Source organism: Fukomys damarensis, unplaced genomic scaffold (assembly GCF_012274545.1).
Source record: "Fukomys damarensis isolate Sample0158 unplaced genomic scaffold, DMR_v1.0_HiC HiC_scaffold_19, whole genome shotgun sequence".
Classification (NCBI taxonomy): Eukaryota; Metazoa; Chordata; class Mammalia; order Rodentia; family Bathyergidae; genus Fukomys; species Fukomys damarensis.
The window spans coordinates 761,645-779,064 of record NW_022900931.1 but is presented as its reverse complement, the minus strand read 5'-3'; the positions used below and the strand labels follow the sequence as shown (position 1 = coordinate 779,064).

The 17,420-nt window shown below is 56.1% G+C and overlaps 2 protein-coding genes across 3 annotated transcripts; one reads left to right on the top strand and one right to left on the bottom strand.

Annotated features, from left to right (window-relative positions):
* Positions 1 to 1,177: 1,177 nt before the first annotated feature.
* Positions 1,178 to 9,988, bottom strand: Alg12 (ALG12 alpha-1,6-mannosyltransferase). The gene is made up of 10 exons (XM_010634291.3): positions 9,775 to 9,988; positions 7,367 to 7,570; positions 7,152 to 7,284; positions 5,751 to 5,924; positions 5,331 to 5,525; positions 4,657 to 4,760; positions 4,283 to 4,506; positions 1,731 to 1,900; positions 1,584 to 1,659; positions 1,178 to 1,495 (listed from the first exon to the last, which is right to left on the bottom strand). The coding sequence occupies exons 2-10, from the start codon at positions 7,529 to 7,531 to the stop codon at positions 1,267 to 1,269; spliced, it is 1,470 nt and encodes a 489-aa protein (XP_010632593.1). The 5' UTR covers positions 7,532 to 7,570; positions 9,775 to 9,988; the 3' UTR covers positions 1,178 to 1,266.
* Positions 9,989 to 10,145: 157 nt separating this feature from the next.
* On the top strand, positions 10,146 to 16,829 carry Creld2 (cysteine rich with EGF like domains 2). Of its 2 annotated transcripts, XM_010634289.2 has the most exons (10): positions 10,146 to 10,399; positions 10,531 to 10,613; positions 11,025 to 11,135; positions 11,645 to 11,736; positions 12,420 to 12,596; positions 13,629 to 13,724; positions 14,361 to 14,444; positions 15,127 to 15,222; positions 15,594 to 15,734; positions 16,567 to 16,829. In XM_010634289.2, the coding sequence occupies exons 1-10, from the start codon at positions 10,268 to 10,270 to the stop codon at positions 16,614 to 16,616; spliced, it is 1,062 nt and encodes a 353-aa protein (XP_010632591.1). In that variant the 5' UTR covers positions 10,146 to 10,267; the 3' UTR covers positions 16,617 to 16,829. The 2 variants fall into 2 exon arrangements, with proteins under 2 accessions (XP_010632591.1, XP_010632592.1); XM_010634290.2 differs by lacking the exon at positions 13,629 to 13,724.
* Positions 16,830 to 17,420: the final 591 nt, after the last annotated feature.

Below are 17,420 nucleotides of genomic sequence, written 5' to 3'. Positions count from 1 at the left end.
TGGGGAGGGCGTGAGTGCGGCAGCTGTGGCTTTGTGGCTTTTTCACCCGTGCACATGTGCATGTGACACAGATAGGCCTCTGCGTCCTCGCTCTGTCCGAGAGGGTCCACACAGCAGACACCCTGATAGCCATGAGCCCACTCAGCACCCCAATCCTGGCTCTAAAGCAGCTCCCACCTAAGCATCCAGGGTCCCAGAGGACGCCTTGCTGAGCTGGATGGGCAGGAGGACGTGCTGAAAGACGAGGTCTCAGGGTCACAGCAGCTGGACAAGGCGCTCATTGGCAAGTCTTGTGAATGTGAACAACAAAAACTGAAGTCAAGCGGCAATCCCCACGTGCATACTGATGACAGGTAATATACCAATACAGGTAAATAATAAGCACTGGTAAGAACAAGGAAAAGAGAGGAGGAGCTTACTGTCCTGGCAAGGATGGTGGGGGATGAGGAAGCACTGCAGCCTGAGCCTGCTTTCCAGCCTCGTCATGGAAACCACCCAACAAGGAGCATCCAGGCTGCGGATCTAGCTCACTGGTTCTGCCAGCTGCCTCGCAAGCACGAGGTCCTGAGTTCGATCCCTGGTACCAAGAAAAAAAAAAAAGCATCCGCGGTGCGGTGCACTACGGAAGATGTGTGCAGCCGCCTACCTGCTACAGGGGACACACCCGAGAACAGCAGCTGGGGATGGCCACCCTGCAGTGCTGAACTGTTTTCAAAAGGCTCAGAAGCGTGATCTCTGTGTGGTGTGTACAGTGCGCTGTGTGTGCAGATGCACAGGTACAGTATGTGGTGCTTTGCAAAGCACGTGTGTGCGTGCACACAGCAGCAGCCCAATGCCTGGCAGGGCCACACTTTGTGCGTGGGTATTCAGGGGGCACAATAACCCCAAACTGCCCTTCACACAGCACTTGGGCAAGACAGTCTCCAGGGTGACACGTACCACAGGACACTGTATAAGAAAACATTTAAGTTTATTATCATTCCTTTTTTAATATGTTCTTTCGTCTAACTCCGTGTGGGGTGGAGACAATGCACCTGCAGCAGGGGCCCCAGCAGGTGCTGAGGTTCTGCATTCACTGGGCCACACTGACAGCTGCGTGCCTAGGACAGTCCTAGCCTGGCCCTCTGTCCCCTCTTAGACATGAACAGTGCCTGGTCTTGGTAATAAACAATCCTGTTGCCCACCTCGGTGACAGGTGGGAGGTGTGCGGGGTCACATGGCCCCTGGGAGTGGCTGTGAGTACCAACCCAACCGAGGCCTGAGAAGTCAAGATCTGAGAAGTCGCTCCAGGAGCACCAACTTCGTCTGCAGGTTGATGTCTAGTGGAGGCAGTTTGGTGAAGTTCAGACTCACACCAGTGGTGCCTGCGATGCTGGCCAGGACCCGGTGAGTGTCCCTGTAGAGGGCCAGGTGCTCGGGCACAGCTTCCATGAGGACATGGGTGTAGGCCAGCATGCCCACCGCACCTGGCAGGAGGTCTTCCCTCTTGTCGTACCTGGGGAGAGCAGGCCCAGCTGTGTGGGGCCACCTGTGCCCATTTGTGGGGGGTCCCCAAGGGTACCCACGTCACTGTGGACACATACCTCCAGGCGCCATTGACCTGCAGGAACCGTGACACCCCCGTCTGTGCGGCAGCCACATCGATGTGCAGAAGGACATCTAGGAAACACACAGGGTCAGTCCTGTGCCTAACTGGGGCACAGCTGTCCCCAGGCCACACCACCACTGACCTGTCCCAGGGGGCACCAGCTCATGCAGTCGCTGCATTGCCACACCACCAGGGTAGTTGAAGTGGGACACATAGAGGGACGTGGCTGTGTAGGCAGCATTCACCACCAGGTGTCCAATCACAAGCAGAGTCCCCACCTTGTATAGCCAGGACTTTTTATAATTATTCAGACTGAAAAACAATGGGCACATTCAATATAGAAAGGCAATGCAAGTATCTGACAGTATCCAGGAAATGGGCCACTAGGCACATGGCCCGCTTTCAACCTGGCCAAGTTAATCGTCAAATATACACATTTCTCAATAAAAGTGACTTAAAATACTACCTTAACAACTCTGAAGTTCCACCCAAGATGCTCATTTGAAATTTAAGTTTTCAAAGACTCCTAAGTCACAGCTCAGGTTGGAAGCCTGGCTACAGCACGCCCAGCTCACTGCCAGGGTCTAGTGGAAAAATTAAAATACAAGAGCAGATGGAGGGGCCCAGGACACAAGGCTGAGGGGAGTGAGAGGCTTCAACCTCACTGCCTCCCAGCATGGGACCTCAGGCCAGGTACTTCCTGCAGTTACTTCTCAGGACTGTATCCTCCGAGGGCCACCAGAACATCCCCTCCCAGCCCCAGAGGGTCCCTGTTCTGTCCTCCCCACTCCGCTCTGAGAACCGCTACACTGTATCATGCACTGTATCATCACGTCACCCGCCAGACTGTGCCAACCAGGATTCCTGGCCCAGGGGCCCCGGCCCAGCACCTGCTGGTGTCAGCCAAGGGTTTGTCTGCTCTGTCAGACGCAGAGCATATTTCAACTAGAACTGTGTCACCCAGGTGTAGCTTGGATCAGCCAAGTATCCATTGCTTGGTTTGTGCCTCTGTTTAAGGATTAACGTTATAAAAAGAGTTTTGAGGGATATATGCTGCCTGTTTTTACTGTCACCTGTGCCTGGTGTTGAGTTAAGGTGGCAGTTATGGCCCACGACACAGACTGGGTAGCCCACAAAGATGGGAATGTTTGCTCTCCGGCCCTTAATAGAAAAGCTCACCAGCAAAGAGCTCACTAGGCACAACCAGCTCCAGTCCTCTCCTAGAGCTAGCCCCCTTGTACCCTACCCAGGGAGGAACACAAACTTAAGGCGACACCCTGGAGTGAAGCCATCCTGAGCGCCCTCAGGGGTGTGGGAACTCCTGCTGGTCCTCGGGCGGGCGAGGGCGGAAGCCCTGAGCCCAGGAGCAGTGACCAAAAAGCTGGGACTGGGCCGCGGTTTGGCTCAGGGCTTCTGCAGCCCGCCTTGCAAGCACAATGGCCTGAGTTTGATCCCCAGTACTTAAAAAACGAAAACAAAACAAAACAAACGAAAAAGCTGGGACTGTGGAGCCGCTCTCTACTCAGAGTACAAACCTCCCCTAAGAGCTGCCTCAGAGATCCCAGAAACCCTCAGGACAGCTCACCCCCGTGGCAGACACCTCCTGGACATCTGCTCCCAACCACACTGCACTACACCTACAAGTCCCCTCCCTCCTGATCTGGACAAGCTTTGAGTCCAGCTCACACTGATCCTGGCCCTAGTGCAAGGTCCCAAATGGTACAGAATCTATCCAGCCACTCTGTCTCCCCCACCCCTGACCTCCCCAGGATGCAGGTTAGAGTTTACACCCTCCCTGGAGCTCTGAGCTGGCCTGAGACAGAAGGCAGCCAGGGTGAAAAAGCAAAGGCTGTGCTGAAGGCACATCGGATGGTGGAGGGCAGGCTTCTCAGAGGTGTCAGCCCCACGGGATGGGGCAGGAACCCGAGGGCAGGTGGGCACCCATTGCCTGGGCCACAGTGCCTCATCCAGGGGCTGCATCATGGTTCCCCATCCCTCCAGAACGAGGCCTCTATGCCTCTCAGGCACCCAGACACCTGGGCCTGGCCAGGCCCTGGAGCCTCTGCTCCGCCACTGTTCCCCCCAAGCTGGTCGGTCCTGGATATAGCTGAGGCTGACTGCCTTGGCCAGTGCAGGCTCCAGCTCCAGGGAGCCAGCAGCACTGGGAGCCACAGGGAAAGGCCAGCCCCCAGCAGCCCTACCCCAGCTTCCAGTGACCCCAAGCATGGCCCCACTCCCCGCCCCCCGAGAGCCAGCTGGGCCTCCTCGCCTCTCCTCTACTATGACCACCCATAGAGGCAGCTGTCCCAACCTGGGGTTTCCACCTGACTGGCCAGCCAACAGACACGGAACCTGAGTCCCAACTCCATGACCAGTGCCACCACCTGCAGCTCCTAGGTGGGGATCGGCCCTGGTTCTGGCAAGGTTCGGTGTGGACAGGAACAGACTGGCAGAGACCAGCCGGCGACCCACTCAAGGCAGCTGCCACGGCACAGGAGGAGCACAGGGCCCACACCACACTCCCATGTTCACCATAAACTCTGCCCATCATAGATGAGCAGAGACTGAAAACAAGCGTCAGGTTGGACGGCTCAGCGGTGAGCACTCCCCTAATGCATAAGGCCCTAGGTTCCATCCTCAGCTTCAAGAAAGAGAAAGAAAACACAAGTCTGTGCTGCCCCACAGAACACTCACATGTGGGAGCAACCCCTGGCGGCCACAACATTGAGCCCTGGGAAGGCATAAATGACAAAGCGCAGCTCCTTGTGCGGAAGGAGCGAGTACAGGGCGATGAAGCCCAGGGACGCTAGTGTCAGCGCGTGGGTCCTTCGGTCCATGGCACCCAGGGGCACAAAGAGGAAGCTGCAGCCCAGGCCGCGGGGCAGGGCTGAGTAGAAATACCACAGGGGTGGGGAGGTCTGCAGGGTGAGTTAAGGAGGGTCACTGTCCACAGGCGTCTCCACAGGGTCGGCCGCCCCAGGAGCAGCAGGAAGCGGTGAGGGTCCTGACCCTCCCGCACTCACCCTGCTCCCCGGGCCTCCCAGCTGGGAGGGAGACTGGAAGGATACACCCCAGTTGGAGCTCTTGTTCAGGATCGTGTTGTACCACAGCACCTTCCCTTCTGGCCACACGAGATACCCCCAGAAATAGGAGTCCACAGCAACCGTCAGTCCTGATGACAGAATGAAACCTTCCTCAGAACAGACACAGACACCTAGGAAGCCTAGGCTCGGACCCAAGTTCTGTGCCACGGGACAGCAGCCCCCATGAAGCAGCCTAAATGGCTCACACACTGAGCCACTTCACATACAGAGAGCTGACTACACTGGGAAAAGTGCTTCCTGAACGAGCCACCTGCTCCCCAGATTGCCCCTGCCTGGCCGCAGTTCCGAATGTTCTAGGGCCGTGGGTGGGGAGCAGCAACGGGAGCCGCTGCTGGAGTACAGCTGAGGCAGAGCCAGACTGAGACCTTTCACAAGTTAAAGTATTTAATCTTTTTTTTGTTTGTTTTTTTGAAACAGGGTCTCACTTTGTAGTTGAGACTGACCTGGAACTCACTATGTAGCCCAGGCTAGTCTTGAGCTCATAGTTATCCTCCTGCCTCAGCCTCCCGAGTGCTGGGATTACAGGCGTGCGCCACCGCACCTGGCTCTTAACCTTTAAAAAAAAAAAAGCCTAATTTGTCTTTGCCAAACAAGGCAAAACACAATCCACTTAGCACCAGCCAGGGATGCTGACTCACCTAGACAGAGGAGCCCCACAGGCACAGCGTGGCGGAGCAGGGTGGCTACTGACAGCCACCGGCGGAACAAGGGCAACAGCAGCAGGAGGCCCAACAGCAGGCTCAGCTCGGCCCGGAAGACAATGACGGCCAGTGCCGAGAGCCAGATGAAGCAGACCCACTGGTGCCGCAGCCAGGCCACCAAGGCTGGCAGCACTGCAAGAGAGCAGGCAGGGGTCAGTGGGCCCGGCCCGCCCAAGAGTACCGTGGGAGGAGGGGGTCCTTTCACTCAAGCTGCTGCCCACTTGAGGGCACGCAGGAACCCACCCTGAGCACAGAGACCCCAGGCTGGGCCCCAGGCAGCCCACACGTAGATGCCACAGGAAGATGCAAGCTCACACATGTGAGGCAGCATCTGTGGGCCCAGCCACCACTACGTACCCACCACCAGTGCCAGCACATTGGGCAGCGTCCGCGTGCAGTAGAACATCAGGTGAAACTGCGTGGCTGTCACCCAGCAGAACAGAGTGGCCACCGTGGCCCCAAACTGCCGTCTCACTTCGTTTTGTAATCTCCACAGTCCCCAGATCGTGCCCAGCCCGAGTGCTCCTCTGACTAAACAAAGAAACAGAGGCAGCACACTGACCCTGCAGTACACAGGACCGTAACTCAAAGTGCCCGGGACTTGCACAGGCCCCTGGGGGAGGGTACACCCAGACGCTGGGCACCCGCTGACCTCCTGCCCCAATACGGCGCCAGCCACCTACTGGGCTCCTGACACCTCCAACCACAGCAGGGCCTGCTAGTAACCCACGTGGTGTGACCGCCACCTCCCAACCTGCCCTTCCGAGGAGCGGTCTGTGTCTCTGGGATCCCCCACTTTCTAAAGCTCCCCCTGCAGGCTGGACAAAACAGCTGCGGGAACCAGTGTGGGTGGGCAGGGGAAGCCTGAAACAGTCTGTATCATAAGCAATAAAAACATAAAATGGGAAAATGATGACTGCTGACTAAAAACAAGCCCAGTTGTAGAACAGCATGCACAGAAATGTTCTCAGTGTAGTTTGAAAAAGTATGAGCCTCAAATGCAATTCGAGCAGAGGCATAGGCCATGGGGGTCCCCAGCACAGGCAGTGACCATCAGCAATGTATGATGCATTTCAAAATAATCCAAAAGGTCACAAGTTTCCCCACATACACTGGCTAGGCACAGTGGAACATATCTGTAATCTCAGCACTTGGGAGGCTGAGGCAGCGTGATCGCTGCTAAGTCTGAGACTCCAGCCTGGGCTACATATTGAGTTCAAGGCCAGCCTGAACTAAAAAGGGAGACCCTTTCTCAAAATCCCAAGGGGGAAAAAAAAAAGGAAAATAGGTTCCCCGCACACAGAAACGATAAACAACGGGGAGATGGAAGTGCTCATTTCCCGATGTGGTCATTACACTCTGTGTGTGTGCAATTATTATACCATACTCAAGTCCTAATATCGGGTCTCAACTAAGATTTGTAAGAAGCTCTCAGACAGACACGGAGAGGGCCAGAAGTTCTACAGGTAGGCCAGGGTACTGGTGTCCAGGACACAAGGCCTGCCTATGCGTCCCCAATGCAGGAATGCTGTCCCTAACAGCAAAGGCTCTGGGACCTAATGGGGAGCAGGGCCCCGCAGGAAGACACTAACCCCCGTGCACAGTGCTTGTGCTTGCACATCTGGGACTGACCACCAGACACAGGACAACGTGGGCCAAGGGTAAGGCACACGACCCAAAAGGAGAAGAAGCTCACCCAACAGACTGAAATCATGTGATACCACCACCATGCCCCTGTCATTTTGAAGACCCCCTTACCTATCAGCTGGGAATAAAACTTGGACACTTCCAGCAGCGAGAGCACATATACCACAGGGCTGGAGAACACTGCAAGCAACAGTGGCCCGAGGAATGTCCTGGGGACGACCCCAGGGAACTCATGGTGGTCATACTGCAAAGGAGGCAAGGACAGGAATGTCAGCAAAAGGCCTGGAGACAAACGAAGACCCTCTCCCAAGGGGCAGTGGCCTTACCTCATCCACGTTCAGCTGATGGAAGAGCAGATCATGTGTGGCCTGCAAATTGAAGCTCTCCTCCACCTTGGTGTAGGGACAGGCAATAAGGTGGACAGCAGCGACCATGACCAATAGCCCCAGCAGTGGCAATAGGGGCTGCTCACGAGACTTCTTCCCAGACATGAGAGCTGCACCTCCCAGAATAGCTGTCACACCACTAGCCTGAAACAAAGAGCAGGACTCCTATGTTTCAGAAGCCTCAAGTTACACCTGCGAGGTCTGGAAAAGGCCACAGTCCCCTACTACTCTCCTAACTTCTGTGATCCTGAACGCCCTCAGAGCAGAAAGATGAAAGAAGTCAGGGTGGAGAAGCCTGCAGTCCTGACCAGCTCTCGGATCTCCTGAAGGAGAGATGCCAGCTACAAAACCAGCTATACACCCAGGGAGAGTCATGAGACAGCCTGCCCTGGAGCAGGTCAATTTCAGGAGTCAGGCCAAACCCACCTGGCCTCCTGAATCGGCCACAGACATGGAGTGGGAGGGACACACCTGGAGGGCAAGAGAGGGACACAGGGTGCAGGGCAGCTACAAAGCCCTCACCCCCAGGGACAGCAGGGGGTATGGACATTGGAGAACTTCACCCGAGGGGCTTGGAGAGGCTGGCAGACTTTTCCAAGGTGAACCATGTGCTGCCGGAAGTAGCCACCCAAATACTAACAGGATGACCTCAGGGAGCCCTGGCAGGGAGCTTTGTGAGAACCTATGAGACCCAGAGGCAGCACACGGAAGACAGGATGGGGAGCAAATGCAACTGCATGTCTCCGAGCGTCCCAAGATAGGGTTGATTTTATTGTCAAAACCAGAAGGATCAGAAGCCAAGGGACAGAGCCACGGCACTGTCTACGAAAGCCACTTCATAATCAGACAGAGTTATTCCATCATCAGCAAGCAGCAGGCCAACAAAGTGGGGAACAGAGCATTCGAGGAGCAGAGATCCCACATGATGAGGGTGGGCAAAGGAACAAAGGGGCCTTAAGAATTTTAGGGTGACCAAAATGGAAAGCAGTTCCTGTTAGAAGAATGTAACTTTTTCTATTCCCGAATGTAAAAGAAAAAATTCTAACAGCCAGTTGGAAACGCTGTGCACCGGATGCAGGAAAGCACGACTCCATTTGTCCCCCTCTTTTAAGCTCCAGGCAGGCAGGGTGTCAGCCATTCTTTCCACCACCATCACCTCAGCACTGAGAACGAAGCTGGTCCTCCTTGAGGGACTAGCCCAGCGGAGGATGGAGGACATCCAGGGGCAGGGCTGACTGCCAGCGCACAGTAGCCACTCCGCAAACTAGCTGGAGAAGAAATTCAGTAAAACACTGGCGCAGAGGACGAGGAATGCAGAGGTCACAGAACATTCACATGAGATACTCTCTCCATTCCTCCCACTGTCACGAAAAAGGAAAAGGTACAGAAACAGAGAGCACTGATGCCACATCTCCAACCGGGCAAGGTAAATCCACGGTGTGGGGTGAATGCTCCCTACAGAAGCTACCAGAGAGAGTCATGCTTGCCTCTGAGTTTCAAAGGCACCAGAAGACCCAGCATCAAGCAAGCTCAACCCAGAGCATGACATGGCAAAGGCATAATTCCAGGGACCATCAAGCCTCCCCCAGGGGAGAGCTGGCGGGGAGACTGGCGCCCTGCTTGGCAGCTGCTCAGCAGCCACTGTTAATCTGAAGCAGCAGGTGCCTTCGGTGCATCCACAGATTCAAACGGGCTCAGGCCACGCTAACAACTGTGGCTTCTAGAGTGACGACATCTCAGACTAGAAAATGGCCTTCAAAGGCCCTTATTCCCCTATGAATTTGGATGCCAGGTCTCCACTAAAATTGGTCATCTCACGCTTCAAATTACTAGTCTCTCGGCTGGGAACAGAAAATAAATCTTGTGGTCAGCGAAAGACCATATAAAATTGAGTTATTTGTATTTTTTCCTTCTGGCTATTCTTCCCTACAACAACAACATGAATTATTTAAAGTCCAAATGACATTCACTTTATTTTTCCTCATTTAAACTAGCTGGATCAGTGAGTGCCCACCACCTCAGGTACACCTGGAATTGCAGATTCCAGGGCCCCTACAGACGCTGCACGATCGCAAATGCAGAGCTCGTACTCAGGTGCGCGTCGGTTCCCCGGTGATAGGTCCAACCCCCCGGGTGAAGAGCCCACCCCTCCAGGTGAGGAGCCCGGCGCCCAAGTGGGAAATCCAGCCCCCAGGTGAGGAACCAGGCGCTCCAGCGACAAGCGAGGTCCCAGGTAGAACTCAGCGCCCTGGTGAGGAGGCCAGCGGCCGTCACGCGCGGTAAGGCCCGAGAAACGCTGCCGCCAACACTGGCTCGGTGCCTCCGCCGCCCGCCCCAAGATCCCGGACCTCGTCCTCGCCCCTGATAGTCCAGTCGCCGCAGCGCGCCCTGACCTCTCCCAGCCCCGACGCCGTCAGTCAATTTGATCGCCCCGGATGCGCTCTGCCGGAAGCGAGACGACGGAAACGGGGCACGGAGATGAAGCCCTTGCCCAAATCTAACATGGCCGCCGCGGCAGAGCGCCCTCCTACCCCGAAGTACAGACGGGCGCCACGGACTGGGCATGCGAGGGGCGGGGCATGAGGATGGGTTTTGATCCCGAGCCGTTTCCCCTCCCGCGGGATGCTGACCCGGGGCCTCCCCATTGGTCGCCGCTCGTGGCGAGTTCTGATTGGGCCACATCAGGACGGGGCGGATCCCACCGACCAATGAGTTCATGCGGGCTGCGGGGTGGACGGGGATTCGGCAGCGCAGTCAAGTAGCCCCGGGAACGGCCGGCGCTGGCTGGGTGGGCGGAGGCGGAGCTGTCAGTCACACTCAGCCGCCGGTAGCCTGCCCGCCATGCGCCCCCCACCCCGCTCCTCGCTCTGTCTATTGCTTCTGCTGCTGTTTGTGCTGCCGCCGGCGCTCGGCACTGCCCGGAAGACAACACCCTGCCAACGGTGTCGGACGTTGGTGGACAAGTTCAACCAGGTGGGCCAGGGACGCAGTGCAAGGCTGGGGCCTCGGGGGCGACAAAGTTGGGGTCAATTGAGGACGGCGGGGGCTGCGTTTTGGGGTCTGGGACTCGGATGCGCGGCGAGCCGGTGTCACCTCCTCCACAGGGCATGACCAACACGGCCAAGAAGAACTTCGGCGGCGGCAACACGGCCTGGGAGGAAAAGACGCTGTCCAAGTATGAGTTCAGGTGGGTGCCTGAGGCCCCTGGCTTTGGGCTGGCCGCCGGAAATCCCGAGATCCTGTCCTGAGGACAGGCACACAGGGTCCCCTAGATGCGTCTCACCTGCCCCTGCTCCCCTGTGCTGCTGGCTTGGATTTAGTGAGCTGGCCCCTCACTGGCTTAGCAGCTTCCTCGGTGTCCCTAGGGCCAGTGCTCAACGCCCACACAGGGTGGCCCTTTGGAAAGGCCACGTGAAACACCCGTCCCATCCCTGGGCCTCCTGGCTGCCTCTTCCTCCTTTCCCCAGAGTCCAGCCCCCTTGACAGTCCTCAGGTTCCTGTTTGACGTGTGGATTCAGGTCCCAGTTTCCCTTAGTAAAGTGGGCTGAGTTCCTGTGGCTTCGATGTGTCTGTAAAGTCTTGGTGGGCTTTGTTTCAGTGAGATCCGGCTCCTGGAGATCATGGAGGGCTTGTGCGAGAGCAGTGACTTTGAGTGTAACCAGCTGCTGGAACAGCAGGAGGAGCACCTAGAGGCCTGGTGGCTGCAGCTGTGAGTGCAGGGCCTCACTGGCAGTTTTGCGATCACCTCTGAAAAGTTACAGAAACAATGGCACTCCACATCACTGTCCCATCTTAACTGCGCGAGGCTGCCACGCCAGGAAGCTAGCTAGAAGGGCCTGTGCCCCCATTCGCACAACCACAGAGCATGTGCAGGTGTCCCAGCCTGTGGGGTGGCTTTCCATGGCTTAGTTCCCACCACCAACCTTAGTCTAAAGATACCACTTGGAAAATTTCAGTCGGGCAATCCACAAGTTTTATATAACTTTTAATACAACAGTTCATTGTGTTTGTTGTTTTACTATCGGTTATTGTCTCACTGTGCCTAATTTGCAAGCTAAACTTTGTCACAGCTGTGACAAAGCATGCAGTTGTGTAGATAAAAGCATAGAGGGGCTTTCGGGATGGGTACTCCCTGGGGGTCTTGGAGATTATCCTGCAGGGATGCAGGGGCACAGCACATTTGTCACCTGAGATCTGACAGCAGTGTCACATTCTCAGGAAGAAGGAGTACCCGGACCTATTTGAGTGGTTCTGCGTGCAGACGCTGGAAGTATGCTGTTCTCCAGGGACCTACGGGCCAGACTGTCATGGTGAGATTTTTCCTTGGGCAGATCTCAAGTCTTTGTTCTTCTTATTCTTCAGTGATTCCCAGAGGTTTGAATGCACAGAGGGTACCTGAGCCACATTAGCTTCTGGGGTCCTGCCTCTTCCATAAAACAGGCAAGAGATCCCATCCCTGGTGCTGTGGGACACCTGTACCCAGGACTGTAGATGTCCTCTGACTGGATTTTGAAGGAGTTTCTCCCTGGGCTGGAGAACTGAGGTCGAGTTTCAACACACATTCAACATGAAGGTCACACAGGAACCCTCCTGTGTGGCACATACTCACTTGGAGAGGGCTTGGAATGGGTTGGAGAAGCCACTATTGGCCAGGCTGGGACAAGTGACAGAAGTTTCAAGTTCAGCACCTGTGCGGGTTGTCCTACCTTCCTTTTCCTCTTTCTGCAGCTGTTTGGTCCCCCACACCAGATGCATAAGTGTCCTTTCCCCAGCTTTGAGTGAGACTGCCCAAATCTACACTTAGTGGTTAAGTTGGGAGCCTCGGCTCACTCTGATGCAGGTGACCCCACCTTGGCTCTGCAGGCCCTGAAAGCCACTGTCCCCTGATGCCCTAATTTCTTTAGTAGGGTGATTTCAGGGCTTGGATCTTAGGGAGAGGCCCAAACAGCTGGCCACCCAGGCATTCCTTGAGCACAGGTTTGTGCCCCTACAGCATGCCAAGGTGGATCCAAGAGGCCCTGCAGCGGGAACGGCCACTGCAACGGAGATGGCACCAGACAGGGGGATGGGTCCTGCCAGTGTCACACAGGCTACAAGGGGACGCTGTGCACTGACTGCATAGATGGCTACTTCCAGTCACTGAAGACCGAAACCCACAGCACCTGCACAGGTAGGGGTGACCCTGGGTTGAGCTGGGCTGCATAGGTGGTAGCAGGGCACCTGTTGACTCTCGGCCCAGGTTCCCAGGAACCATAGAGGCCTAAAGGTGTGGCCCTCCCAAGACATCCCTGAACAGCCAGTCCCAGAGGAAACTACACGCCCCTTCCAGGAAGGACTAAGAGCTCAGCCCACTGAGTGGCAAGTTCTGTCCCCCTGCGCTAGCTACCTGGGTTCTGGGACCTAGCACCCGTGTGGGCTGTGCTCCATGGACTCCTGACTAGAGCTTGCTGTCCCCACGGGATGGATGCTCCCTTGAGGGCCCTGCTGAGTGTCCGTGGGACAGGCAGAGGCAGGGATGAGCCACTCAGATGAGGCGTAGAGGAGCAGAGGTGTGCTGAGCTGTTAGGAGACACATGGGAATAAGAAGGCCCCTTGGGGGACCACTCCTGACCTGGAGCCTGGTCTCCACACATCCCTCTCCTGAGAAAGCTGTCCTGCTGATGGGATGCCACTGCTGCTGCTCATGCTATCAGAGCTGCGCACAGCGCACCCACCTTCATGCCCAGTGGCTCACCAAGAAGTTGTGTGTGTGGACTTACTGCTTGGAGCTCTGTCTGCCCCGTGGCTCTACAGTCAGGCCAGGCCCCTCTCCAGATCCTGTTCCTGCTCCGTCCTGCCTCTCAGCAGTAGGTGTGGCGTATTTGCACATGGGGGTCAGTGATGGGAACGAGTCCCAGATAGTGTGGGCCCCAGGGTCTGGGGCGCCTTCTCCAGGCCGTCAGAACTCCTGGAGTCCTGTGCAAGCTGAGCGTTTCATGACTCACAGCGCAAAGCCCCGGGCGGTTGTTCTCCTGAGCCTGTAAATGTTCTCAGCGCAGAATACACTTCTCTGCTGAGCTGATCTTGCTATTCTCTCCTGTTCTCATGTTTTACTCCCCTGCTGAACTTGAGTTCCTACCATGAGCTCTCCTCTGCGTGGGTACCTGACAAGGGACCCACATACCCTAAGGATGTCCCTAATACAGCCATCTTTGCCTTCCAGCCTGTGATGAGTCCTGCAAGACATGCTTGGGTCCAACCAACAGGGACTGTAGCAAGTGTGAAGCCGGCTGGGCTCGCATAGAGGACGCCTGTGTGGGTGAGGGGCACTGGCTGTGGAAAGGCAATTCTCGTGTTGTCAAGCATCCCTGTGGGTGTGGCTACTCTGACTCCTGCCTTCCTGCGGTTCTGGGTTGCTCTGGGCCTGGCACTGGGCATTCAGCCTGGAAGAGGCATCGCCGCCTAACTGGGCCAGCTCTGGGGTCCACATTGCGATGCAGGGTTGCATAGGCCAAGCCATGGCCTTGTTGTTTGCTGCATTCCTTGCTCATATCCCACCCCCATGGCCGCCACCTGCTTCTGTGGTGTCTGTCACTGTGCTCACACTGCCTGAGCAAGGGAGCTGCAAACCTAGTCCTGTCCACCTCGCACAGTCCAGTTGCCCAGCAGTGGGCTGACCTCTTCCTCTTATGGGTGTGGGTTTTGGTTTCACACCTCAGCAGCTCTTTGGCTTTAGGCAAAGTAGGTGCTTGGGCCCCATCAGGTTTCACAGCTTGAGTCAGGCAGGTGAGGCCTGGGGTGGGTGCTCACATGCTGGCCGTCCATCCCATTTATCCCCACCCTGCCCAGGGAGGCCTCAGAGGACAGGAGCTGCCTCCTCTGCCCTTCTGGGGCTGGTCTTGAGGGGGTCCCCTCCACCAGCTAGGCTCCACGCTGCTGTGCTGTTCTGTTCCAGATGTGGACGAGTGTGCGGCGGACACGCCTCCCTGCAATGACACCCAGTACTGTGAGAACGTTGCTGGCTCCTACACCTGTGAAGGTAGCCTGGGTGCAGGGACATTAGGGCGCTCATCCCCTCTGGGCCCAGCCAGACCTTTCTCTTCGTATGACTTTTTGGCATAACTTCTGAACTGTTTTTAAAACATTGAACGTGGCAAACATAGTATGTACTAGTTGCAGAAAAATCTTTGTATTTGACACTGGTGAGTGTGGAACATGTCAGTCTCTATTGGACATTTAATCCATAGCAGTTTTCCCAGCCTGTTAAACTTGCAGTATCCTCCTAGGTAAAACTCTACCTTTTGAATTGCCCAGCCCAGGGAACTTGCATTGGAGGGTCACATTGTCCCCTGGAAGGTTGTACCATTTCAGAGTCGCAGCGGCAGGGACATCAGTGCCAGCAGCAATGTCCTTGACAGTGAGGGGACACAGGAGCCTCGTGAGAGTTCCCACGGGGTTACTCTTATGAAGCTCCCAGGGAACAAGCCGGCCCTGTCAGAAGCCAGAGCCAAGTTCCATTTCCGAGGGTTCTCCCAAGTGTGTCTCCTGCCGTCCGCAGTAACTCTGCTCTGGCAGCACAGCTAGGGCAGAGACAGGTGATTCTTAGGAAGTCGCTGTGGTGACTCACTAGGAGAAAACCCAAATTCCCACCCAGGAGTGTAGTGTCAGACACCGACACGAGGACATGGCAGGCTGACATCACCTCCCCTCTTTGTTTCCAGAATGTGATTCCACCTGTGTGGGGTGCACAGGAAAAGGCCCAGCAAAGTGCAAAGAGTGTGTCCCAGGCTACACAAAGGACAGTGGGCAGTGTGCAGGTAGGGGGTCCTGGGGGTTGGAAGACGCAGCCTGGGTCTCAGGATGGTGATGTGGGGCCCAGCTCCGCAAGTGTCGGTGGAGAAGCCATGTGTGCCTAAGCCTCCTGGACCCTGTCAGCTCTGGGACTTCACCCCTCTGCCAGGCACCTCCACACAGTGTCTGAGTACTGCTGAGCACACACTGGGCTCCCTACTGCAGAGAGCCCGGCCTTGGGCTTGGGGTGAGGTCCCCAGTCCCTTCTGACCTCTGCCCCATCTCTGCCTTGTCATCTGCACTTTCTTATTTGGATGGATTCCAGGTGAACAAGTTTCAGTCAGTGGTGTATGTCTGCCGAATGAAATAAGCTCTTGAAATGGGTATTTTACCTCAGATATAGATGAATGCTCACTAGCAGAAAAACCATGTACGAGGAAGGACGAAAACTGCTACAACACCCCAGGGAGCTTTGTCTGTGTGTGTCCTGACGGCTTCAAGGAGACAGAAGACACGTGTGTACCGCCAGCTGAGGGTGGTGAGTGTGCAGCTGGGGGCAGGGGCCTGGTGGGAGGATTCCCAGACATGGCCATGTGGCTTGGGGACTCCCAAGCAAGGGGAGTTACAAACAGCCTGGGTCTCAGGATGGTGATGTGGGGCCCTGGCTCCCTGGGCTGCAACTGAAGGAGCCCTGCACGGACAGGAGCATGGGCAACGGACGGGGAGCTGGTAGGAGACGAGCGGCCTCACTGAGGGTCTGTGTCAGCCAGTGAGACCGGGCTGGGGTCCAAGGGCTGGCTCCTCGAAGCTGTGAGGCGGGTCTGTCATGGCCGTTTCCTGCCTGTTCTCAGGTGGTCTTCGGGCATGGATCTGTCCCTGTCCAAACTTCCCCTTCCCGTGAGAACAACACCAGGCCTCAGTCCAGGGCCCACCCTAGATACTCAAGAGACCCAGTTTCCAAACAGCGCCAGTCAGTGTTGGGGTTAGGACTTTAGCCCCTTGGGTGACAGGAGAGCCCGTGACGGTCTCCTGGTTCAAAGTGCTCACAGCCAAGTCTTGCAGTGTAAAATGTGGCTCCACACCTAGGAGTACACAGAGCAAGACTTCGGCACTTGTTACCTGGTGCCTCCTTGGCCACAGCAGTCACAGCTCCGCACCTCAGCAGGGCTCAACCTTTGGTCAGGAGATCATCCCATACCACAGCCATGCATGGCTCTGAAAGGTCTGGTCATCCAGTAGGCAGGCCAGGCTGTGGGGACACAGTCCCCAGGCCGTGGCCAGCTAGTGGTCAGGACAGGAGCCCCTGTGTCCCTCGTGATGGCCCCTGTTAAAGCCTAGTGTCTCACTCTGTGACCGGTATCTCCTGACAGAAGCCACAGGAGAAAACCCGACACAGCCACCCCCGCATGAGGACTTGTGACTACACCCAGGGCCAGAAGCCAAACCCACCCTTTAAATTATTCAGAAAGGCGTCGTGCAGGAGCAGGAGCCCTGTGGACATTGCCCCCATTTCTCCAGGTGGATGGCTGGAGGGAGCAGCTGCTGCTTTAAAAAGTTGCATTTCTTGGTTGTTGTTAAACGGATTCATATATTTTGATATACTGTTCTTTGTAATAAAATGGACCATTGAAGGTAGGAATAAAATGTGTGGCTTTGTGTCATTGAAATCATGTAGACCTGCTGGGCATAGTGGTGCACACCTGAGATCCCAGCTTCTCAGGAGCTAAGTCAGGAGGACTGTAAGTCCAAGGCGAGCCTGAGCAATTCACTGAACCCTATCTCAACATGAAGCAAAAAGAACCAGGCAGTAGCTGAGTGGAGCACTTAGTCCAGCCTAGGTAAGGCCCTGGGTCAATTACCACCGCAATAAAGAAAAGCATCAGCCTCTGACACCATGCAGTCCACCTGTCCTAGAGCTGCAGAGGTCACCACTGCCCCTGCACAGGGCCTGTAGTCCTGGTGTTCCTGCTGCCCCTCCCTAAGCTGTCACACCGTGACGAGTGGGCTTGGGGACTGCCGTGGCCAGATGTGTCCTCACCGCCCTGTGTGGGGCTTGGACTCTGCCAGGGTGCTTGGACAGAGCTCTCTGGAGGTAGGAAGTTGGGACCCAGGGGTCCCCTCCTTTTGTCCTTCCCACCGCCAGGAGGCACTGCAGCCTCAGGGCCAGAGCCAGGAGCCAGCGTCATGGGAGGATCCTCCAGGCCTTTCTCCTTTGCATGGCAAT